At 44.5% G+C, this 26,068-nt stretch overlaps 1 protein-coding gene across 11 annotated transcripts in view; it reads right to left on the bottom strand.

The window, feature by feature from the left end:
* The window catches only part of myt1la (myelin transcription factor 1-like, a), a 62,436-nt gene that overhangs the window by 23,272 nt on the left and 13,096 nt on the right, over positions 1-26,068 (bottom strand). For 9 of the 11 annotated variants that reach the window (XM_070986805.1, XM_070986813.1, XM_070986809.1 and 6 more), the window contains exons 2-10: positions 25,740-25,828; positions 24,650-24,704; positions 24,167-24,200; positions 20,560-20,622; positions 8,779-9,317; positions 6,334-6,949; positions 5,326-5,738; positions 3,324-3,458; positions 599-689 (exon numbers count right to left, since the gene is read on the bottom strand). In XM_070986805.1, coding sequence (XP_070842906.1) covers positions 599-689; positions 3,324-3,458; positions 5,326-5,738; positions 6,334-6,949; positions 8,779-9,317; positions 20,560-20,622; positions 24,167-24,200; positions 24,650-24,704; positions 25,740-25,769 — 1,976 coding nt within the window. In that variant the 5' untranslated portion in view covers positions 25,770-25,828. The remainder of the gene's footprint in view (positions 1-598; positions 690-3,323; positions 3,459-5,325; positions 5,739-6,333; positions 6,950-8,778; positions 9,318-20,559; positions 20,623-24,166; positions 24,201-24,649; positions 24,705-25,739; positions 25,829-26,068) is intronic. The other 2 variants (XM_070986807.1, XM_070986810.1) reach the window with 2 other exon arrangements.

Here is a 26,068-nt window from a genome sequence, read left to right as displayed (position 1 = left end):
ACATTAGAGGCCAAAAAACAAAGATCTCACATATTGGGGTTGCACATGAAACGGCAGACTATCACTACAGACGTCCTGTGAACGCTCAGCCTCTGATTTTAAAACTGGAAGAACAAGGCCACCGTTCAGAAGAGTCAACTTTTACTATTCACTGAAATCAACAGAGACGAAATCTTGTTCTCAGTTGTGTAAAAACACTATTAACGGCTTCAAAAGGGAAATATATCATCTAACGGTCGACACTCAGAGGCTGAACCTGCGGCTGACTCGTCGTTTCTGTATGAAGACTTGGAACTTGACTTGAAGGAGGAATGAACTTGATGAATTATGCTTCATTTTCTGCATCCAGTGTTCAACGTCCAAGTCAAAAGAAACTTGAGTCTATTTAATGCAAATTATATGCAAAGTTCTGCCACCTGAGTCGTGGCTTCCAATCAGGAAACAGAGAGGCAGCGCTGACGTGATGAAGCTAAACCTCAGTTATCGGTTTCATCTTAAAACCAGCGAACTTACAGTATTTGTAATGTAAATGTGCCTCGTTCACGTGTCGGCGGTGTTACTCGGCTGTTAGCGGCCCGGCTGAAGGACGCTCACTCACCTGCGGTGCGAGTTCCTGTTGCTATTGACATGACCCCGTCCAGAGCAGCCGGGAGTGGGGCACTTTAAAACATTTTCATACATGGCAAGGACTTTGACAGACAGGAAAAGGTGAGAAAGACAGTGAGGGTTAGGAGCAGACAGGAGAGTTACAAAGCGATCAGCTAAGACGGTTAGGCATGCACAGATTACACCTGCACGACCGACACACTACGACGAAGGTTCAGCGTTATGACAAACTCCAGCGAGAAAGGATTATGTGCCAACAGCAAAAACACACTTCCACCTGTTGGCCCATAAAACAACAGTTCAGCAGCGAAAGTGTTTATTTTAACTCGACGGTTTCAGCTTCTCTTCAGGTTTTGGTTGTAAATAAGAAAATGTTTGTCACAAGTTGCAGCAAACTGACGCTGGAGGTAAATCTCGCCCTCACAAACTGCTCTCTGTTTCCAGTCATGTCTGCTACATGTAATCCTTTCCTGCTGGAGAAACACAAGCCTCATTTGCATTTTGATCCCTGCGCTCATTTCATGAAATTTCATGAGACGAGAACAAACTGGAAGCAAGAGTTTGTCATGCGCTGTTCAAATCGACTGATGACTCTGCAGATGGCGGAGGAGCAGAGTGTGGGGCGGCGAACATGCGGCGGTTTACGAATTTCCATCAGAAGAACTAAATATTGTGTTAAAACAAAGGTTGCCATGGATCCAAATCAGTTCTGTTCATATGTTATGCATCAGTCTGCACCAAGACACTCACTTGATAATGTTAGAGTTGTACTGCATGCTGCGTAACACTGTGTATTTATATGTGCACTAAAAACATGCCATAATGCATCATTTGCATAATTTATCTTTTAGCGATTTTTTTAGTTCAAAATCATTTCTTTTTCATGAAACACAAGAAAAATTAGGACAGGAATATTGTGAAATATGTTACTTTTGGAAAACTGCTATTTAATTATGGTGCTAATACTACGTTTCTAAGTTATATGAATTATATTTTTTTTGGCTTTGAAAGAGAAGTTATGAGAGTTAAGAAAAACAGATAAAAATAGAGTCATTGTTGCTAAAGTGTAGCTGCTCTGCACTGATAAGAAAACACTGGATATTTTCAGTTATACTGCTCATTGTAGTATTTTTAATTTGCACTCTGTTCTTTACATTTTTCCATTTTGCAGGAGCAGCTCCCAGATCAGTTTGATGTCATGTCATGTAACATATTACCAGTGTGATTAAAGCAGGTTCAGATGGCCGGAGGTGTCCTCATGCAGCTCTTTTTGTGGGCTTTTGCAAGCAGCAGGTGGATCAAACTGACTGTTCATGCTGTTCACGTTACGTCAGCAACACAGATACCAAAACCAGACATCAGGCAGGTGTGATGAAGAGGAGGAAAAGAAAGAAGAGGAGGACACATAAACCAAAGCACAAAAAAAAAAAAAACCTATTGTGCCGGAAACATGAGACGACCAACGTTTGAGAGCGTAAATGCTCGGTGACAACACTTCGTGATATTCACTGCGGACACTGAAGAACACAAATGAGTGATTCGTTCAGTCGTCTTTGAAACTCAACAAAAGCTAAAATCACCAGGAGTCTGAATATGTCGCATGCTTAAACTCTGATTTAAACTCTGCAAGTTTTTTAGAAATGACCCCTCAGCTCCTCGTGGAGCTTTCACCCCGTCAGACCCAGCAGGTCAAAAAACACTTTCAGCACAACAAAGCACAAACGGAGAGTCATGCAGGACGGATGCATGATGGCGGACAGCTAACATGCTCAATGCTGTCCAACTTTCACTGCGACACAGTCCATCTAACAAGTCATTTGAAGTCAGTGTTCACTCTCTAAATCTTCTTAAATCAAGAGAAAAATATCTGTAGTTTGAATGCAGTTTTCCGATCATTGAGCACTGAGCGGCAGCGCTCATGCTGTGTGTACGGAAACGTATTGTACGGACACTAAAGGACAGCGCAGCGGTGCACACGTTACGTCCAAACACCGTCAGGTAATGAGTTCAAAGTAATAAGTGGGCAGATATTTCATGTGTTTCAAGGTGATACTAAAAAAGATCACAGTTTCAGATCTACAAACGTTTCTCAGAGGCAGAAAGAATCTGATTATTCTGCTTAAATGAAAGTTTACAGAACTAATGCTGCATTCAAGGAAAATGGGAAGAATGGAAACCCTGAAGGTTTTCCATCTTGGGAGCATCGTTCCATAATATAGCAATAACCTGCTTTGCTAGCCTTGCAGTCTCTCCAGCTGAACGGCTTAAACCAGCTACTTTTATTGTGTTATTAATTTGTTTGTTAACAATTGAAACCAGATACGAAAAAACAGTGTTTAACTCATTTAAATTAGATTATTTTGAGTAACATTTTGGCCATTTTAAAGTCTTTTCTAGACAGCTAGTCCTGGCCTAAAGTTTGATATTAACCTTCACCAGCCGGCTGAACTTCATACATGATTACTCATACGTTGCTAATTGTATTTATTCCACTGGAGTTCCTTCTTTTACAGCTTTACCAGTCTGCTCAGGGGTCTTAAGCTCCCCCAGCTGAGATGATTTCTGCCTCTCAGAAATGATTGTACAATTAAAACCACATCCTGCAGCATCAGGCTGAAGCGTTATGCATGAAATGACTTGTCAGACTGGTCGTATTTTGAGTGGTTTACAGCTGAGTGTGTTTTCAGTGCAGCTTGACATCCAGGCAGTGGACCTACTCTCAGGCGGGACGCGGTCCTTGTGAGGACACCCGGACAGGCTGCGGTGGTGCGGGTACAGACCCGTCACGTGACCAGTCCCATCGCAACCCGGCGTCGGACACTTACTCTCTTTCTTCTCACCTCTGGAAGAGTCTAGAAAGGAGAGATGAGACAGAGAGAGTGAGAGGGAGGTGGTGGCGAGTCGACAGGTAACCAGCGGCGGCACAGTCGGTTATCAAAGGACCAGACGCGAACCGGCTTCGGTCTGGGTATTTCCAAGATTTGGCTGTAGCCGGATCTCTGAACTGTCACCTACAACTTTTTGTTGGTGAGTCAAACAGATGGCCAATCAGAGCTTTGTTTGCAGAATTAAGAATGGGTTTGTGTCTTCCTACAAAGCTAACTAGCTGCCTGGCTACACTCACAACAAACCCTAACCCATTTGTGGGAGGGATTCATCACTCACCACTGACCAACACCTAGAAATCTACCAACAGGAAGTCCGCTAACACGAACACAACGTCGGGCTGAATGAAGGGAGGGAAACAAAATGGCAGGCTACGGTTTTCAGGAGTGGATTTGGGTCTGTGGGTCTGAGAATCAGCTCCAGTTAGCAGCACTTGGGTCAGCTGTGGAGCAGGAATTGACACCTGGAATTGTCCCAGGTTTACTGATCATAAAGAAAAGCTTTCCTGCGGACTAATAAAAACCTCCTCTGGGCTAACGCAGGCCTGCTCTGTGCTAATGACGCAGTCTGAAACCCATCTGAGTCTGTGGTGTGGCTGCACAGCCCCGACTCGCTCCCAGCGGCGGTGGGGTTGGATTTGAGTGGATTTAGAGAAATAGGCCGCAGATAGCGTCCCACAGATGGATTTGCTCTCCTAACGGGCCGTGCAGATTGCCATTACTCATGCCTGACAAGCCGGCCGTCTGATGTTCCCACACCGGCCTATTTTAACAACATAAGCTGCTGTCAGAGGGAAACCATGCATCTGCAAAAAAAAAGAAACATGTTGGTCCTGAATGCAGAAAATGAGTGGCCATTATCTCATTGGCGGCCATGTACAGCATTTCTGAAATAACACAATGGGATTTTAACAGGTTTTAAGAGCCCAGGGGTCAGAAAACTCATTCAACCCAGCAGTGTGCACAGAAACGCTTGAATCAGGGAGGGAAAGGCTCACATTAAAGTTACAGTTATGTGCTTTTTTTCCTGCTACAGCCGGATCGCCTCCGGCTGCTGCAGTGCTGAGGGTTACAATGAGTCAGGCAGACACGATAAAGTTCCTCCCTGCTGACCTGGGGTCAGATTTTTGGAGTAAAAGCGGATTCAGGTCAAATGTGATGCAAAGAGGTGATATGAAATTGGCACAATTTGGAGAGGGAACGCCATCGGATGACAGCTTTGTGAATACGGTTCAAACACTGAAGTTTGTAAGAACATCTGCTGTGGAAGAGGAGCGTCTTCATCGTTTTTAGCGTCTTACAGTTTGGCTTGTGCAGATTCTGTGCAGTTTGAAGCTTTATTTGTGCGTAAACTCTCCCTCTAAATTAAGAAGATGTTTATTTTGAAATTATTACCACATGATTTTGTTCAGGTGCCGTGAACGCTGCTGTAGTTTGATGGTGTAGAGCTACACACTGACTGACTAACTGAGCTAAATCTGCCTCTGGTAGTCCAGCCATGGAGGTAAAAATAGTCCTGGTATGAAAAAAACTCCCAGACAATAGTTTTACTTTCCCAGATATGAGTGTATGACCACATGACGCGATGTAGACCAAAGCATGTTCACAGCTAAACGTACTTCAGCACAGGTGTCAGGCTGCAGGTGAGATGTCTGTAACACCGTTTGACACGACGGACTTGGCGCTGCTCCGCTCAGGAGCCTTTCTGATCGGCAGATTTTCCAGCCGTGGCCACAATGAACATATAGAATCAACACATACAGTCTCACAACTTTGCCGAGCACGGATCAATAATGTCACGGCGAGGGTCAGTGTGTGGGCTCCTGCTGCCTACCTTTAGGGTAGTACGCCCTCTTCAACCCATCGTGGTGCATCCTGGACTTGCGCTCCTCGCTCAGCCGTGGGCTATGCTCGCCCTGGCCACGATGATGATGATGGTGGTGGTCCCGACGGGGAAATGTGTGCTCTGAGGCCATCCGGTCCCTCATGACCTTTGCCCTCTCTGACTCCAGGGCGATGGCCTTCTCCAGCAGCGACAGGTTTCCCTTGGCCATGTCAAAGGTCTCGTCCGAGCGGTCAGAGGCCACCGACGTGGTGTCTTCGTCGCCCTCCTGGCTGCAGCTGGTTGGATAACCTCTGGATGCTGGGCTCAGCTGCTCCTCCAGCTTCATCAGGTTCGCCATGTCGGAGTAGGTGCGGTCCAGAGACCTGGGCTCCCCCTGTGAGCCCTGCAGGCAGCTGTCATACCTGAGAGGTAAGTCAGGCAGGAAATGACCACCAGAGCAAAATACAGGAAAAATACAGCAGAAAAGATCCAAATCTGTTCCCACAGCGTTGGAGGTCCTGCTGCACGCGTGTCTCACCGACACAAACAGATGGCGTTCGAGCAGAAATGACATGTTGATAACATTTTTCAGACAACAAAAACAACAAAGAACCAGGCTGCTGTAAATAAATTATACCCTTATGAAAAAATGTGGGCCTGCATTTCCACGGACCCCGAGTCAGCATCCCCTCAACAATAATCACTGGAAGAAGAAAACTGTTATAAGAAGCATCTTTTTCTATGATTACTGACTGACATGACATTATGCATGTTTCTCTGGCTTCATACAGTCTCTTTGCCTCATGTCTCTCCCTCCACTCCTCCCTTCAGCTATCCTGTTACCCCCAGGGGAGGCGTGCCTCCCAGCTTGAAAAGAGGGAACAGCGCCCTCTAACTGTTTTCCTGTATAAAACAACCCAGATTTTCCTTCTGATCAGACCCAGAGTCACAGTGGAAATGTGGGGCATCACAATATGAATATGTGGAATAAGCAAAGAGGTTTCAGAGGTTTCGTACCTGTTGTGCATCATCTGTTGGTCTGTCTGGGTTTGGAGTTGTAGGTTGTGGGCGGGGCGGTCGGACGTCTGCGACTGCGTCTCGCTCAGTTTACGAGCCAGATCGAAGCACTGGTTCCTCAGACACTCCAGACTGCTGAGACACACCTCCTCCTCGCTCTCATCCTCTTGAAGCCGGACCCCCACACGCCCGTTAGCGTGGCTGCCGTCGTCCACCATGGAACCATCTGGGTATCCGTCCTCGGGCAGCATGGCGCCGTGGCCCTGTGCCAGGAGCTTCAGGGAATCCACCGTCTCTCTGACTACATCGCTGTCCAGGTCCACGCTCAGTTCGCCCTTCCGGTCCCCCTGATCGCTGCCGTCGTCCTCGTCGTCTTCGTCGTCTTCCCCGGCGCTGTTGGAAGAGTTGCTGTTCATCTCGGACTCGGTCATGGCCTGGTAGGCGGCGTCTTCTGCAATCTTGCCCAGGTTGAGCAGCGACTTGGCGACCAGCTCGTCGTAGTTCTCGTACTCCTCTCCGGTGGCGTTACCAGGGCCGACGGAGCAGCTGTTGTTGTTGTCGTCCTTCAGAATTGGGATGGCCTTTGATTGTCCACTGGATTTGTAGTGGTTCTCTACTGTCAGGACAGAAAAAACCAAACCTCTCAGGCTTCATAGCGTCTGGGCATCTAACTGCAAAACCCATCACAGCCAGTTGCGCAAATCTGCAGTTTCACGCAGTATTTTGCTTTATAAACGACATAAACAGCAGGCAATTGGTCAAAAAGAGGAAATGGATTCATTTTGTAGATAATGCAACTATCTTCTCATTTATACAATAACAGTCCGGCAGATGAAAAGGAAATGAGGCTCATACAGTCTCCAATAAACTCAGCAATGCTGATGAATCCAGATTCTTCTCATGTATTTCTGAATACATTAGCTGCATCCCTCCCAATTATGATCCACTGTTTACTCACAAAAAACACACAACCCAGAGCTGTGCAGAGCAGCGCCGCTCTCCCTGCTAAGCCTCGCTGTTGATTTTGGGGACAGAGATGGCGAATGAGAGCAGAGAAATTGAAAAGGGAGGCGTGTGAGGTGCTCCGATTCGGGAGCCATAAATATTCTCTGGAGGAGAAGCTGAGGCAGAGCGCATGTGACACGTCCGCCGAGACGAGGAGGCGAACGGGGAGGGGAGGGGAGGGTGGGAGTTAATAACTCAGCAGAGCTCCTCTCCCGATTATTCGTGAAGCGCTGTCAGAAGCGATTGGGGACACGGGGGTGTTGGGGGTGAATCGAGGGAAACGTGGCGGGCGGGAGAGCGCAGAGCATCTGGTCTACCGGAGACTCGGCTCAGCAGCTCTCATCCCTCTCTCCCACTGCAATGCAAGCCAAGATGTGGACACCAGTTTGACCCGGGGCCAGGGCCCCTTTCAGTACTGGGTTCATCTGACTGTAATCACCTTTGGCTTTCACGCACCTTATAGGAAAGGTCCTTGTTGACTCTGGTCAAACATGATGGGACGCAAGACTGTAAGACCGTCCTCCCAAAAACACATCCCATTCTCAAACGTCATTGGCTCAGACACTTAACCTACGACCTACGTTAACATTTTCCACAAAAGTGACCCCTTTAATTATCACTGTAACGACTGTAAGAATACAATAATTGCAGTCATTATTCACGTGGCCACATGAGGTCATGCGTGTAAATGTTAATGTAAGTGATGATGAATAAGTTTTACATGTCATCGTTTCAGCTTTTCCTCGATAGCAAAATGGCATCGAGCCGATTCGGAACGAGCCTGATTATTCATTGTAATATAACCGTGTCTATTATGTATTCCACACAACTGACCTCGGATCTGTCCTAAATGATGTGGCGATGCAAACAATGGTACCGTTTCGTCTGGTTATCCTGTTTGTTGTTGGAGGACTGGAGGATGCAAACAGGTCACCAGTCTATCACAGGGCTGATGCATATTGACTATTCACACCTACTATGGACAATTTGGTGTCACTCAGCCAATTAACCTAACTGAACGCATCTGGACTGTGGGAGGGAACTGCAGCGAATCCCACGCAAACACCCAGCCAGCTGCCAGGTTAAAATCCAGAACCTTCTTCCTGCGCTGCAACACCAACGTGCCGCCTCTGGCAAAGACCTCATCTACATGCATTGCAAACTCATTTCTGGGTGCACTGGAGTCCGGATGTGATTTAACGATATTTTGGAGAGACAAGCGATGGATCCTGTTAACCACGATCTTTCCCTTTCCTTAGCCGAGCATGTTTCACCACATTAACAGACAGGCAACATGTACATGCACTACATTTTAACATTTTCAAACATTTTAGGTCACATGATCATTTTGGAAGCTACATGACACACAAACATATGAAAACTCTGAGAAAATGCAGGAAATAAGCAGGAAATGCCAAAATAGAAAATCAGCAAACTCACCATGCTGACCATTCTGCTCCTCCTCTTCCTCCTCCTCCTCCTCCTCCTCTTGTTCGTCTTCCTCTCCCTCCTCTTCCTCCTCCTGCTCTTCCTCATCGTCACCATCCTCCACTTCTTCCTCCTCCTCGTACATCCCCTCCTCCTCCACTTGCTCTCCTCCCATTGTCGCATCCGATCTCTCCACCTCTACCTCCTCCTCCTCTTCATCTTCCTCCTCCTCCTCCTCCTCTCCCTGCTCCTCGTTGTCCTCTGAGAACTCGTCCTCCACTTCACCGTCCTCATCTCCTTCTCTTTCCCCTTCTTCTTCTTCCTCGTCCTCCTCCACTACTTCCCCTTGCTCCTTCCCTTCTTCCCCCACCTCCATGGCTTCATTCTCATAGCTGGCATAGGCGCAGGCATCCTCCTCCTCCTCCTCCTCCTCCTCCTCCTCCTCCTCTTCCCCCAGGCAGGAGGTGAGGAAGGGCCTCCTCTTGGCAGCTGGCTCCAGTGGCTGTTTTTCCAGAGCCTTCCTCTTCTTGGCCAGCGGGCAGCCGTAGACGCTGAAGCGAGACACAGGGCACATACATGATCAGCGGCCATCTTTGTTCTCGTATTTACTATTTGATCTTTCGTTCAATTTTATCTTCAACTTCACAGGCACAAAGCTCGCTCTTCTGCCGCTACCTGCAGCCAATTTTCAGGTCAAATAAGTCTGAAAACCGAGCCAGTCTGGCAGCACATAAGGGCCAGATCACATTTGATCCTACAGAGCCAGAACACAGCCGAGCGTGCCAACATGAGCCGTAAACAACCCCATTTGGTTGGGTAGCTTGGTCATATATTATCTTTGGCCCCTCAGAACTATGAAGTGGTTGACAGACAAAAGCTCACAACTGAATGGATGAAGGTCCAAATCTGCCTGATGGAAGCGCACTGAGGTCAGAACATAACCTACATTGTCTTCTTAAAATCATTATATCCTATACACTATGCTAATTTTGCTAATGTTGGCAGTGCACCATTTTGGCAGTTCGTGCAAAAGCAAATTACTGATTTGTGCTAACAGGAAGTGGTGCAGGCATGCACTGACGGCTGTCAAAGTTTGCAGCGATACTGCCAATGTCACATTTGAAAGCTTAAAAAAAAATAGCGCAAAGAGGGATGTTACGAGGACCTCTGATTCACCTGCAACAACAGGACGTGATTTTCTTTTCTCAAACAAAAAATGTCTTTCTGCAGAGAACTGACAAAAAAGACCAGTGTCCTGTTGTCATAGTTAGAATCAGGAGGGTCATCAAAGGGAATGGCTTTGTGGGTAAAGGTCAAAGGTCATCGTGCTGTGACTCCCTCTGCTGTGGTCCATGTGTTAAGACACTGCAGTGGATTCCAATTCGCCCTCGCCGAGGAGGAGAATCAGCCTCTAAAAAAACCAAAGCTTATTCAACCAGGGCCTCAATTACGCAAATCCCATTATAGTCATTAACTGTTGGGAAAATTCTGCTTTAATTGCTCCAAAACAGCAAGCACAATTATACACGGCCTTAATGTGGATTTTAAGAAATCAATTAGTGCATTTCCATATGAAAGAGCTTATTTTGTGTTTGGAGGGCGAGTTGGAGGAGGTGACACTGCTTTTCTGACTGAAACTGCTGCGTGTTTGTCTGACAGACCTGCAGAAAAAAACATTTTGACCATTTGAGAATGACTTTTAATCAATGTTATCCTGCTACTGAGCTGCCGTCATAGGAATTATCAAGGCAGTCGGCTATTTCTAGAAAATTTGAAAACAACACTGAAGGCAGTGAGGCGCCACGAGCTCTTTCATATTTTCACATTTACTAGAGCCAGAAAGTCCCAGTTTGCTAAAAGAGGGATCAGGAGATCAGGTGAGAAGTACAAGCAGCAACCACCACAACAAGCAAATACAACAAAATATACCTCTCTCGAAGTACTGTTCTGCCTCTAATAGCAATGATAATGAACATAACACTTTTAAAAAATAAGGTACAGGGCACCAGGCAGCAGAAAAAGATGAAAGGAAAGGTTACTGTCACAGCACCAGCATGCTAACATTCTCCCAGAGACAATGCCAACATGCTAATGTTTAGCAGGCATAATGTTAATCATATCCACCGTCGTAGTTTAGCATGCTATGATGCTAATGTGAGGTAATTAGCAGTTAATGCAATCTGCAGCTAAGGCTGCTGGGAATGTCAATAGTTTTGCTGACATTGGTTCATAAAGTGTTGAAGAAATGGAAATGTTGACCTGACGATGGTATTACAGGACAAACCATTGCCCCATCAACGCCTGGATGGTTCATTCTCTGGGGACCATGAATCTACAGTATGCACCAAATTTCATTGTAATGCAATGCAATGCAATCCAATAGTTCTTGAGATAATCCTAAACCGGTTAGCTAACGGAGAAATGCAAACATACAGTCGGCCCCTGAATACAGAAAATTACAGTGGTCCAGCCATGATGATAAGAGAACATTGCTTGGTTTTTGTTATGGTTTTGATAGTCAAATAAAAGCATTTCAGACTCAATAATCTAATCAACTCCAATCTGATCAAGAAAAACCAGTCACCATCATAGCACGACTCATGGTGGAACATATACTTGAGCATCATCAGCATATTTGTGGAGATGGATGCTGTGTTCCCAAAAGATCTGACCTAAGTGGACTGAAAACAATAGAGGAACTTGGATTGACCCCTGTGGAACTCCACAGGATGGACTACTATGGAGTGTTTAAAATTATAATTAATTTACTAATAATAATAATTCAGTTTCCTAAATTTAAATCTACCTAAATGACTGTGTAACACATGAAATAACATACAAAGTAATTATGTAACTGAACTGAACTTAATAGTGAATCCTAAGTGTATTTTTATTGGTATCATATTTGTAAAAAAAAAAAAAAAATCTTGTTTCAGATCCATTATAATTTCTCATCTTAATTATCTTATCATCATTGTTTTCATGTATAGTCTTTATTAAGATGTATCTGTTTCTTCATAAAAAGGCAGATTCAGTTTCACATAATGTAATCAGTTCCATGAATCTCTTCACCAGATGGCAACACATGATATGTTCGAAAAGCCAGTATAGAATCTGAAATTGATTAGAGACAGAGAGAAGATAAACTGTGATTCAAGTCAGTGTCATTCACCATACAGCACTGCAGCATATATAGCATAACACACACACACACACACACACACACACACACACACACACACACACACACACACACACACACACACACTTCTCTTCGAATGATCCCTCCATCTTTTACCTTATGAGCTGTCTGCCTGCCTGCCTGTTTGTGTGTGTGTGTGTGTGTGTGTGTGTGTGTGTGTGTGTGTGCGCGTGCGTGTGCGTATATGACCTCAGCCACCTTGCTGTCTCCCGCCAATTAAAATTCCGGTGGTAATTAAAGCAGATCAGAAACGAGGGAATGCTGCAGACAAGGGCGAGAGACTACGCATGGTAATTATGTGGAGGGAGAGAGAGGGGGGTGGGTTCACACATTACATTTTCTCTCCTTACCAAACTGATCTGCTGCAGTCTGATATGATGCAACGTGCCTGATTAGATGCCTGTATTGAATCGATCGAAGATGTTAACCTGAACTGATTATGATGAGCGGCAGATGGAACACAAGTACAGTCGTGGCCCAGATATCGAAAAATTTGGGTGAAAATGTATTTTACTAAATGTATTAAAAATGAGGACCACACATTTACCATTCCCAGCATCAGATATTCCTTTTGAATGAAGGAAGGAGTAACATAACACCGATTTCTACAGAGAATGTTGTGTTAGGAACAGATTAAGAATGTGAGCACCAATTATCTCTGTTTTGATTCATACTGATAAGCCCCAGAGCTCTTTTTAACACTGCGGACTGTGTCTAAATCCTGTACATTTTAATCAGCACAAGTCATCTGGCGAGGAATGTCTTCATTTTTTAACATTTTTTAATGATAAAATCAGTGAGATACAATCAAAAATAGTGGCCCCTGATTCTTTTATTGATGCCCCCTGCCCCAACCGTGCTGTTTTATCAGCTTTTATGTCGTCTCCATAAATGGGCTTTTGATCACTTTGGCGCACCTCAAATGCCCCTCAAGCCCCGCAGATATAATGCCTCCTAAATTTCTCTGTGGGGTAATGGATGTGACTTCCCCTTGGTTGCTCTCAATAATTAACAGTTCCTTATCCTCTGGCCACATCCCAGAATATTTGAAGACTTCCCGTGTGCAACCAGAAGATCTGGCCTCGATCCATCAGAATGCAGCAATTACACACCAATTTCAAAATTAGCCTTTTATTGCAAAACTCCACGAGAAGACTGTCTCCCGACAACCCCTTGAAGCGTAGAGACAAAACATTTATGAATTTCAGTCAGGAAGTAGACAGCATCACAGAACTGAGACTGCAAATACTGGAGTGAAAAAAGATGTTTTAAAAGCGGCTCGTGATGGTGGATGCTCCATCCTCGTGGTGTTGTTGATCCCACAGTTCTGGCTGAGAGGCTGCAGCACCGGGTTGGTTTATCTGGAAGGCTCTGAAGTGGTTTTGTTTTTGATTTGACATTGCAAATGTTTGGTTTCTCTTGTTTCTATTTCTATTATACCATGCCCCCCTCACAGCTCTTTGACACTAACCGCCCTTTTGAGAAACAGGTGATCCATTCATGCAACTACCGTTTGACAAGATTAAAGCTGAATTTTAAGAACGCTGAAACTATCATTCATGCTTTTATTTCCTCACGGTTGGACTACTGTAATGTTTACTGTAAATCAATTAATAGACTCAAAATTGCACTAAATGCAGCAGCGAGACTCTTAACAAAACCAATCAAATACAACACATTACTCCAATTTTAATGACCTCACACTGGCTGCCCGTTTGCTTTGTTGTTAAAGCCCTTCATGGCCTGGCCCCGGAACGTATATCTGAACTGCTGTCCCGTTGTCGACCGGTGTGCAGCCTGAGAACCTCAGGCAGGAACCTGCTGACTGTTCCCAGCTCACAGTCTGGGACAGAGTGTTTGCTGTTCGGGTTCCTCGGCTGTGGAATGACCTGTTTGCTATATTAGTATCTTATTAAATCATTTTTAAAGCCTTATTGTTATCAAAAGGCAAGGTTTCACTCTGCTTTATTCTTTGCACTCAAGTCTATTGCACTGCTGCATTTTAAGACTAATTCACCCATTGTTTTTCCATTAAGTCCTTGGTCTTTTATTTCTGTTTTTTAATCACATATTGTTCAGTTTTATTCCTTTTGTTGTACCTGCCTGTTTATTCACACTTAACTGTGTAATTATTGTTGTGTTTCATGTGTAAAGGACCTTGAAATGTCGGTTTTGATAAGTGCTATACAAATAAACTTCATTATTCATTATTAATATGGGTTCTTTGCAGCTTTAATGTTGATAAGCTAGCAAGTTTTCAAGTCTGTTTATAGTGTTTCTTTTAGAATAAGTCAGCTCTAAAAGTGCTTAATCAGCCCAGTGAGAGTGTGCACACATGGAAGAACTTGTAGTCTCTATGAGGACACCTGGAGTCCATTATTATCTCTACATGGACACCTGGCAGCCTTTACATGGACACCTGTGTCTTCGTGACCACCTAGCACTATATTATTGTCTTTATGTGGACACCTTGAGCCCATTGTTGTCTCGACATGGTTTATTATGGTTTCTACATGGACAACTGGAGTCCATTTCTGTCTCTACGAGGACACCTGGAGTTAGTGTTTGTGTCTATGTCGGCACCTGGAGTCCATTTTTGTCTTAATGGGGACCCCGACAGTGCATTTCTTTGTATCTATTTGGAAACCTGAAAAAACTTCATTCCTTTCACTAATTGGACAGCTGGAGGCTGTTATTGTCTTTATGTGGACACCTGGGAGTCTATTATTGACTGCGATGCCATGTCACTTTACCAGAGCAGCGAAGATGACTGTGTTGAAAACCACCTTTGTGTTTCAGAGTGTGCCTATCGTCAGTTTTGTCCACGGTCAGGTCAGCTTCTCCAGTCACTGAACTGCAGTCAGAGCCTGAAGCATCTGTTCTGTTGCTACGTTACCTGTTCAGCATACCTTGACTGCTTAGAGATATTTTCTGTGCCTTGAGAATTATCAACCACTGGAGTGAGCTCTAAATTTAAACTTTGTTTACCCATATCTAAAAAAACTATTTCTTCCTTGTTAATTCAAGGTGCAATATGTAAGAACTGTCCACCAAGTGAAGGTGGTTCCAAACAAAGACTGGCAGCATCTCACCAGAGTAACTGCTGATCGTTATACTCGGACCTTTATAAGGCAGCAATTAAGCTCGATTTAGTTCAGTAAAAGAATTCAGAAGGTGTAACACAGTATTGTACTGTTTAGTAACGACAATAGGTGTAAGAATTTTCCCTTTATTTGTGAGTTTATTCTGATTATATAGGGAATTGCTAGGTGGCAGCTTGTTGCAGCAGCTCCGTCGTTTTTCGCTCATTTTTGTTCATTTTGTGTGTTTTTTTTTTTTACTTTTTTCTAAATAATTGTTTCTACTTTCTGTGTTTGCCTGTATGCTTAATTGCTTCTGCAACAAAATAATTTCCCAAATTGGGATCAATAAAGAAGCAGTCTAAAGTCTGAAGTCTATATATTTGACAAAAGAAAAGCTAAAAGAGCTTGTGAAACATAGCAAACGGAGCTGAAACGGTCTATCGCCTCTGGAGGTACAAAGTGGTATTATGGGCCAGCTGGTTAGCATGCTAACTTCAGCAGATATCTGTGCAATGCAGCGTCTTTAGCAGAACATCAGAGCTGTTCTTCACACTCTGTTGATTACTTCACTAATTTTTTTAATGTTTTAAACTAAAATTCTTACATACGTTTTACATATTGCACCTTTCCGATTGGCTGAATCACTGCTGGCTTTAATTAATTATTCAGACACAGTTAAAGCTGCAGGATTGAGTTTTGAATGTGATCAAATTTTAAAAAAAATGTTAGCGCTTAGTGTCAATGGAGAGAGCGATGCAGGCGGCAGAAATCTCAGCTGCAGTGTGATAATTACATCGAGGTGTGTGTGGTCAGGTGGGAGCATCGCCACCGGCAACGCCACATGCCAACACTCATCGCCGTGGCAACGCTTTGGCACCAACAGACAGGGGGGTTTAGCGGGGGATATATAAGAGATTGGGTGGTGGCAGTGAGGCGGGGGGGGGTGGTAATGTGGGCGACACGATGTTCACATCCTATACTAGCGGTTGCCATGGGAGACAGGCTGCATCCCTCCTGGTCCTCATACTGCAGCATCCGCACAGTGCTGTCGCCATGGTGACATCCTCCAGAGAGATAGAGAGAGGAGGGGGAGGTAAAGGGAGAGAGAGAAAGAGAGAGAGAGACAAAGAAAGGCAGGGGAGGAAGAAAGAAACGGGGGGGGGAGGCAGTGACTTTGAACCTGACTACACCCCCACCCCCCCAAACCCCCACCCCCACCCCCAACTCATTCAGCACCATGAACAACAGTGACTGTGTCTCTGCTTCAGGAAGTTATCGGTCCCAGCAGGGCGATGAGGACATGTGGAGAAATGCTGTGGAGGCTGGGTCTGGAGTAAGATCAGGTTAACGGATAACAGACGAATAAAGGCCGTGTGTGAGCATTTCTTATTCTCAATAACCCCCCCCCCCCCAAAAAAAACCAAAAAAACAGGCAGGATCCATGTTTCATGCATGTGATTCAAAGCGATTCACATGCTGCGCTCCGTTTCCACACTGCAGTCCATACCAAGTCTACAAATCAGCCAGGAGTGAAATCTCAAGACTTACACGTTTAAATCTCCACTAATCAATATTTTCATATGAACCGTGGGTCAAATAACTCCTCTACAGTATGTGTGATGGGAGAGGGCTCACTCATGGAAGAACAGAGAAGAATTCATTGAATCATCACTGAAATCTGCAGCGTCCGCTGAGCCCTGCGCAGTATTTTAGGGATAACTCCACTGCCTGCCCGGCATCGAACAGCGGGCAGACGGAGCTCAAGACCAGCCGGGGAAGAAGGTGCTTTAACCTTTCTCCACATTATGACATGCAGTTCACTGCATTTGCCTTTGACAGGTGATCACTTTTACCTTAATATTCCTTCATACTTAAGTTTCTTCACTCCGGGAAAGACACTTGTGTCAAATAAAGCAAATAAGATATGGTTGATCAAAGTTTGGTGGAGTCGCAGGGAACTTCCAAACTGTATGGAGGGAATAAAAAGGAAACTGAACGACTGCGCAGATAGCGTGTTCTCCCTCTCCGCGTGTCTTTGTAAAATCAGACGTTTGTGTACTGTACACTCCTGTGATCAGCTGATGATTAACTGATTAAGTGATTCAGCCGTTGTTTTCCCCAGAGAAGGAACCATCAGACGACCTACTTCTCTCTCTCCCTCTTTTCTTTCTCAGCCTCTGTCTGGCTTCATGTGTCTCTACCTCCGTCTTTCCTTCTCTGTCACGTTTGCACTTCAGTCGTCTGTCGGCAGGATTATTGATCAGAGAGGATGAAGGGGAAGACTTGATTGTTACTGTTATTAAAGAACTTTGAGCCTCAGCTTTTAAGTAAAACATATATGAGAAATCCTTTGAATGCTCGGAAAAAAAACTGGGCAACTCCCTCCGCTCATGAAGATCATGTGATGTGATCGAGAGCTCTGGAAAACCGACCACATGGACCTTACAGTGAGCTTGTTTTCTCAAAGGAAAGAACAGGTTACAGTTTAAACTGTGCGTTCAAAGCCCGCTGAGGCGAACACTTTGGGTTGAACACATAAACTCTGTGACATGACGTCTGGGCTTCATGGATTTAGATTTTGGATTCATAAACATGAGGTTTTGGTTGTGTCTTTTGAGCTCTCGGTTTGAGGTTTTTGCATTTTGAGGTTTGCAATTTGGATTTCTTGGCTTTATAATGTTGTGTTTGGGTTCCAGATCTCAGGTTTTTCTTCCATTAAGCAGGATTGATGTGAAGCAGTTCACCGATATCCATTCATAAAACCGCAGTCATTAAAGGCTCGGTCACACTAGAAAGTGGCCCAGGGAAATCCACTCATGTGTCCTTGTGGGATTTTCCTTCCTCGAAGCTTGGTGTCGTATCTGCGAGCTAACTGCTAACACACTAGCAAACCGGAAACATGGTCGCGGCTGTCTGTCACAACAGCTCTTTCAGCTTCTCTCTGTTTTCTTTGTATTGTGCTGTTTACTCACGCTGGCTTTTTGTTCTCAGGATTGTACATAATTTCATTCAGTTAGAGTTATTGAAGAGGGAGAAAAGCTCTCTGATGCACGCTCGTTAGCTCAATTACTAATGGGACAGTTAGTTCACACAGTTTATTTAACAGACTCCTGTCTCATGACTGGCTGTAAACCAAAAGTCTGTTGTGGAGCAGTTTATGCTCAGACACATGAGATCTGTGCTGACACACAGCTAATTAGCCCTGTTTGCTTCCTCTATTTTGGCCTCTCAGAGGTCAGCAGTGTGAGGACGACTTGCTGTTGGTCAGAGGACAAATTCCAGTGTCAACGTTCACCAAAGTTGGACTCAACATGAAGAATCCGCCTCCGGAGAGACTCAAGTGAATTTAATTGCAAGATTCTTCAGTTTTAAATGGTGGCGTGACCGGACCTTTCCATTAAAAAATAACACCGTCAGTACCAAGAGCTAACACCGAGGGCTGCACCGAGGTGGTAAAAACATTCCTGAGCCCCTGTAATAACCGTGGAGCAGCGAGGTGAGAGAAGAAGAAGAAGTGGGTTTATAAATCTGTCCTTGTCTCCTTTAAAAACAGCCATCAGAGTATTCAGAAGAAGGTATGATGAGGGCTCTTATTTTGGTTTTCCACTCTCTGTGTGCCTGATGCTGAAATTTGCCGAGTGTCTCTGTGCCCTTCGCGGCACCATCAGTCTGCTCTGCCAGCGATTCGCCATCCTGCCCTTCTCATTATCTCCCTGTTACCTCGGGCGTCAAACCACCGCTGTCCTGAGCTGCGCAACCTCTACATGCAAGCCTCCCACACACACACACACACACACACACACACACACACACACACACACACACACACACACACACACACACACAGACAATACCTCAGAGACGGTCCCGAATACCCTCGAAACTTCTCAACCACTGCTTTGATTTCATAATGGATGTTTAAATCAGATTTTTGTTAAATATTTCAATTTCCTCCTCCACAGCCTCATATCCAGGCTTCAAATGGTATTTGTACTTTAGTGCAAACCTCGGTGGTCCACTTCTTCTTCAATGCAGCTATAGTAGGCTGGCTTTGATCAATATTTCACCTGTTTTTAGAAAATGTCTGATGTTTCAAGCAGGACTTGTGCAGAAGAATGTTTCTGTAGCTCTACCTTGTTCGAGTAAAAAAAAAAGTATATTTGCATCTCATCCTATTGGCAGGTTTTCGCTCATTGTGAGAAGAATGAGATCTTATTTACTACTTGATGAACTCGCTTGTTTAAGTGTAGATTTCCACAGCTTAAGATCTCACTGCGCCTGCAGGTTTACTTCAGAAGATTTCAACATTGGACACGAGCTGAAACGACTGGTAGAAAGCGTCACTTCTTGCTGCAGCCCCCTGCGTTTGTTGGTAATTCAGCGTTTCCAAAGGCGTCAGAGATCTGAGGCAGAAACCATCCAGCAGTCCAGCCCCTCCAGCTGCGGGACGGACAGTTGTCGGTCGGTGTGACCCGAGGACTTCACAGCTCCACACTCTGCCTGATTGCTTTTCTATCTGCGGCCCTGTGACAGAGCGCTGGATTTACTGAGCTGGAGGCTGCGACCTGCAAACGCTGCCAATCCAGGAGGTTTGAAACCGTGACGTGAGCTCATTTTTCGTCGGTGCGATTCGGTTTCTGAGCTGCTAAATGAGATGTTTGAAGCCTGCAGGCAGGAGCGTAGCCAACCCCACGCCCCCTAGTAATTTTGGTACGATCCAGCGAGAAAAGTGCAATTTTCTGATTATTTCCATTTTTTTTATTTTATTTCTCATTCTGAAAATGTAAATAATTACGTTTTCTGTTAAGTTTATAACCTACATGATGATTTGAATAATCATCAGAAGAACTGGCCTCATATTGGTCATGTGTGATTTTGTAGAACCAAAACTCCTTTTCAGGTCGTTAAAACTCAGCTGCCCAGTGTCGCATCAGACCTCCTGATAAATGCAATCCAGGCTTTGGACGATCAAATGTCAGTGGAAACTTTTACATTTTTGATCTCTATTAAATCTCATTCATTGAAGCAGAAACATTTGAAGCAGACAAGTTAATAAGCCGCTGAAATGCAGCTCGATGCAACCTGCCAATGGAATTAATTCAGGTAGATTTTAATTGACATTTTGAAGACGGGAGTATTCCCAGGCCCCCTTTCACAGAGCCGTGCTCCTGGAGTCTTTTCAGATGGCTGAAACCAGAAATCTGGACATCAGATTCGTGTCCATACCTTCGCAGATTTTCACACACTTCAAAAAAGAAGCTTTTGACAGAAGTTTTCTGCCTCTGAATTTCTTTCTGTGTGAAGAAAAAATGATGTTGCCCTCTTCGCCTCACATGCATCCACTCTGGATTAATATTAAGAGGGACCTACAGTGCAGTACAGACTCTAACCAGACCCTGCAGAGAGTTCATACAAAGACATCTCATTTCTCAGGCCAGCAGTCTTTTCAAGCAGCAGCAAAAAGCAGAAATACAATCAGCTCACAAAAATACGTCGTGCAGTTCGTACCTGCGGTGTCTGGCGTACTTCCCGCTGACATGACCGCTGCCGTCACAGCCTGGAGTGGGACAGCTGGGGGGGGAAACACACACACGGTCAGAGCACACAGTGTCGTGCGAACGATGCAGCACGAGGCGCCGTCATTGGTTTACTGGCAAAGTGACGATTGTTGGGAACAAGCGGATCAATGATGGAGAACGTCTCTATTGGAATCCGTTATGACTGACTTCAGCCCCCGTCTGCGGCAAACAGCCGGCGTGCCAGTCAGATTTTTGGTGACCCATTCAATGAGGCTGTGTTCAGACAGACAGCAGGAGGGCAGGGTCGTCTGCGTGCACTCAAATACATGCCATCTTGGCAGTGCCTGACTCCAAAACTGGGCGAAGAGGTGGAGCTGAACGAAGCCTGGTTGCAGCTAGCTGTCACTCAAAGCAGCCTTGCCAATAATTATGCATAATTTGAAGCCTTAATGTAATTTAAATGAGTGAGTTGTTCACAAAAGTCAGCCCCTGTACATTTGCCATGAACGGGGAAATTAGATATAGAGAACAAAACCTTTTGTACCAGGCTTGAACGTGTCTATTTCTTCTACGAAATTGGGCATTTTAACATGGAGGTCTATGGGGATTGACTCATTTTTGGAGGCAAGCATTCAAGGAACTGCAGTTTTTGGCACTTCCATGCTGGCTTCATTTATCAGCCCTGCAGGTTGCTGCTTGGTTTAGATTAGCAATGGAGCAAAGGAATGTGAGCAAAGTGGAGGAAATTAACAAAAAATCTGAAAATCTTGAAGGTTAAGGATGAATTTTTCACATTATTTTCATCTGGCCTTAATTCGGCGAAGTGTAATTCATCTCATTCAGCTGCTTTCACCCTCAGCAGCGGGTTGAAGTTTTTCTCTCTGGATGGTTTTTTGTATCGTGGCTGCAGTCGGCAGCAGATTCCTCCAGAGCTCTGAGTCACTCTGCTGCAGCTTTCAGGCCTCTCTGCCCTGAAGACACGCAGACCGCCAGCCAACGCACCCCGCCTGGCTTCAGGGACTCCACACCCGCGGCCTCTGACCCCACACTGCAGAGCTCCACCCACCCTCCACCCAGCATCACCTGATCTATACACCCTGTAACTGCAGGCTAAAACGAGAGCTGCATGAAGATAAAGACATCACGAGTACAGGGAGGCAGAGGAGGAGGAGGAAGAAGAGGAGAAAGAGGAGGAAGGCAAGCAGGTAAAAGAGGATGAGGGTGAGGAAAAAGAGGATAACAGCAAGGAATACAGAAGGAGGACTGGGGAGAGGAGGAGAAAGGTAGGAGGTATCAAAGAAGAAAAGGAGGAGGGAAATGAGGAGGGAGAGGAAGGAGGACTGAAATGGAGCAGAAAGAGAGGAAGAGCACGAGGAAGACGAGGGAGAAAAAAATGTGATGAGAAGGAGACCGAGCGAAGGGAATGAGGAGGAAGAGAAGGCAATTTGTTCACAGTGAGGTGGCTCATCAATCAGTGTGGGAGCAGAGACTGATAGTGTTGACTTATTGATCCCTCTGTGTGTGTGTGTGTGTGTGTGTGTGTGTGTGTGTGTGTGTGTGTGTGTGTGTTTGTGTGTGTGTGTGTGTGTGTGTGTGTGTGTGCGTGTGTACAGTCTTCAACTCCCCGATACAATGTCAAACACGCTTTCCAATCATGATATAATTCCCAAAACGCGTCAGTGTGACCTTCACAAGCTGCTGCATTGAGGCTTAAAATCCTCCTTTTCTTAAGACAACAAAATACTTTTTCCTCTGTGGCGACAAACTTCACTCGTTTCCAAACGAATATTTCCTTCAGGAAGTTCCTCCTCCAGTATTTTCTTTTTTGATGTCGGTGCAGAGATCAGTATTACCCGCTGACGTCAACACTCTGACTCAATGCCAGAAAGAGACAGAACTATAGAAGCAGCTTCAGATGTCTCCTCTCATACTTACAGAATACTGTGTTGGAGTCAGGAAGAGGATTTTTCAAGTATGAGACAAACTTTAGACAAAAAATTCATGACAGTATATCGAAGTTTTGGCAAGTGTGGGAGCTGGAGGAGAGGTCAATGGGTGGCCGAAAACATTAGGAATCCTGCTAATCAGTCTTTCGTTCTGGCCTTGCAGCATTGCCGTCTTTAGTCCCCTCAGCTGGCGGGACAAAAATCACTTATAGGCAAACTGGAGTCAAAATTAAAATTCAGAGCTGTGATGCTGCAGAAAGTGCAGATCAGATTCCCACTGAGCTGACAGATGTGATGTGTTTACTTAGCAATTAAAATCAAGTCATGGAAGACTTTTAATATCATAGCCACATGTCTTTTTTCCCCCAAATCTGCCACGCCACTATGACAAATTAATTTGTATATGTTTATCCCTGCAGATTAGTCAGCGACTGTGGTGGAGAAAATAAAATTGATGAAAAATATTCAATGATTGCTCATGACACGCTTATGGTATTTCACAGTATTCACTGTATGAGTCATTTCCACCATTGCTGCTAACTTCAAAGCGTCTCTGTCCATGTCTGGCCCTGGGTGCACAGCCCTCACCAGCACCCATCAGATTTAAATTCTGGGTGAATCATGCTGGGTTTTCTGCTCCTCTGCTCAGGGCTCGCACAGCGCAGACAGGACATGTTGTTTACAGTAAAGCGTTGACCTGGATCAAACCGGGTTCAACCATAATCTGCTGCACACACCAATATTTGTCAGTTTTACTAAATGAGATTAAGTGAAGCAGAAACCACCCCTCCTGCACACACACACACACACACACACACACACACACACACACACACACACACACACACACACACACACACACATACTCAGGTAACAGTCATATTCAGCATTTACTGTAAGCAGCTGCGAGTGTGTTTCTCCAGTCATGACACAAAATGTAGTAAGTCATCAAAATGTGATGAATTACTGGTCAAGTTAGCTGTTCGTGTGACTTAACATGATACGCTGATGACCCACGACTGCGTTTCACTTTGCCTCTTCGGCTCCCTCTTGGCTCCGCCAATACACCGAATCAGTATCACTAATGATCAAGGCGGTCCTTGTCCTCCTGTCTTTGTGGAGAGCGTCATGGCCTGAACTTGCACTCAGGACTCAGCGGTGGTGTAATGGTGTCTTGATATTTAGGCTCGATACTCATAATGCAGAAAAATGGCCCCTGGAAGCCAATTTGCTTTTGATACTTTGAACACATTCTGCTGACATTTTCAATGCATGACCTGGAGTCTTTTCATATTGCAGTATTGCAACCTCCAGGATGTGAATACTTCCTCCACGTCTTATCAACACCCCCCCGCTGTGCCGCAGCTGCCTGTGTAACGTCGCCATTTAACGTGATGTCAAGAACAAGGTTTCATGTTCTTGACGAGCTCTTAGGCTCATTCCCGGGTGACTCCATCAAAAGCACATGTATACTGAATGGTTAAACAGCAGGAGTAAAGAGCAGCTTCCACAACCGATGGAGTCCGGATGACAATGGCAATCCGAAATTATGAGACATGTAACTCATAATTAAAACTCAGTATAATTTTGACATAATGCAATACAATGATGAATGTATTTTGCAGCGTGGACCAGCAGAGGTTTACCTACCTGAATAACTCCTGTGTTACTGCTTCAACGGCAGCTACAGACAGAGACAGAACAAAAAAATTAATGTTGTGACTTCAACGATCTGCAGCCAACCAACAGCAATTAACACATCGACTGGATGTAGGCTGCAGATTATCATTTAATGATGTTCAGAGTCAGGTGCTCATCTATTTGTATCTAGTACAACACAAACTGACTGCACCAGGCAGCATTTCACACACTGTATGTCTGTTTAAATATTTAATATGTGATATATATTTCATATATGTCACAGTTCCCAGCTATTTGCTAATGCATTTAACTAAAGATTTTTATCCATTATTGGGTAAAATAGGTTATTGGGACATGTAATAGTTTCTGACAGATTAGCTACAGTCACTAGCTAGCTAGCTAGCTAGCCAGCCTGCATTTTTTAGCATGTTTCTAATGGACGGTGATTCAGAGGTCTTGAACTCGGCAGACGGAAAGCAGACAGATTCATACCTCTGACTCCTTTGGATCGTGTGCGATGGCGTTTTTTAACCACGTTCACCTCCATCTGAGGACAAAAACAAACAAAGGTCAAAACGGAGACTGGATGGCAGACAGAAAACACGCTGTGTTATATTTGATCATACACAATGTTATAAAGAAGAAAGCAACCGCAGAGAAAATCCACTGCAACAGCAACAACCTGAACCCTGAAAACCATATTCATTCCCACATAACAGCTAACACCAACTAGCTAGCATTTAGCGACCTCCAAGAACAGCAGGTGTTTGCTAACTGATGTTGTGACTTTAAAGGAAGTAGCAGCCCCTGCTAAACATACTAGCAACCATTGCTAACACCCTAGCAGCGACTTAGCGATCCACCAGCTCCCGCGGTATTACATTTAAAACCATAGCAAGATAACAAGCAACATATCAGCAGGTAGCAACACATTAGCAAAGTGGTAGCAATGAGCATGACAAGAGCTAGCACCAACAAAACTGAGTTTCACAGTTCTTCCATGTTCAATTCATAATATTTGTGTGAATTCCTTGACTTTAAGCAAAAATGTGACTATCTACCTTTAAAGTCTGGTAGAAACCATTAAAACTTCATTTGTTCTTCGGTTAGAGAAGCTAAAAGTCACCGTAGCATCGCAAGCTTTAGCATAACTGACAAAAATAATAGCTTTAGAGGACCAATGTATGGAACTTAACTACAAATCCTCTGTTAATAAGCATTTGTTATTATTATTTGTCAATAAATATATTTAAAAAATAATTATGTTTCAGAGTTAGTGTGACTTCATACCATTTAGAATGAGAGGGAAATATCTGACTATGCTAACATAGCTGATGTTATTGGGACATTTGAGGTCTTGTCATTTTAATGAAATATGTTTCCATCATTATTAACAAGCATTTTATCACGCGTCAGGTCACATGTTGACCATATTTATTTCACTCATAAGCTAAGCTAGTGTTAGCTTTGTCTGAGCTACACGGCAGCTATATGTGAATATTTAATAATGCAACATGTTATACAAAACAAACAGTGCGACGTATTTATTCTGACAAAAGCTGCTTGTGACGGTGTAACCGACCTGGTCCGGGCTTGGTGTGGCACTGGTCATGTAGCTGAAGAGTCTTTATACCAAACAGAGTTTCAGAAGCCGTCTTCCACAGTCATGATCTGCAGAAGCAAAACACAGGAGAACCTCAGTTCTGCAGGACATCACATTTCTGTGGCAGGAATCAAACCTGTCAGACGCTGTTTGACTTTTCTTTGAGCGGGACGTTGATTGACGGCCTGCTCACTTCCTGTCCACAGCGCCTGAACTCAACTGTGTTTGCGAAACGTATAATTACAATTTTCTAATGACAACTCCAATCAAATACCATCTCCTAATTTCTACTGATATTTTCAAATGTG

Source organism: Chaetodon trifascialis, chromosome 19 (genome assembly GCF_039877785.1).
Source record: "Chaetodon trifascialis isolate fChaTrf1 chromosome 19, fChaTrf1.hap1, whole genome shotgun sequence".
In the NCBI taxonomy this organism is placed as follows: domain Eukaryota; kingdom Metazoa; phylum Chordata; class Actinopteri; order Chaetodontiformes; family Chaetodontidae; genus Chaetodon; species Chaetodon trifascialis.
This window is presented reverse-complemented; position numbering and strand designations above follow the sequence as displayed.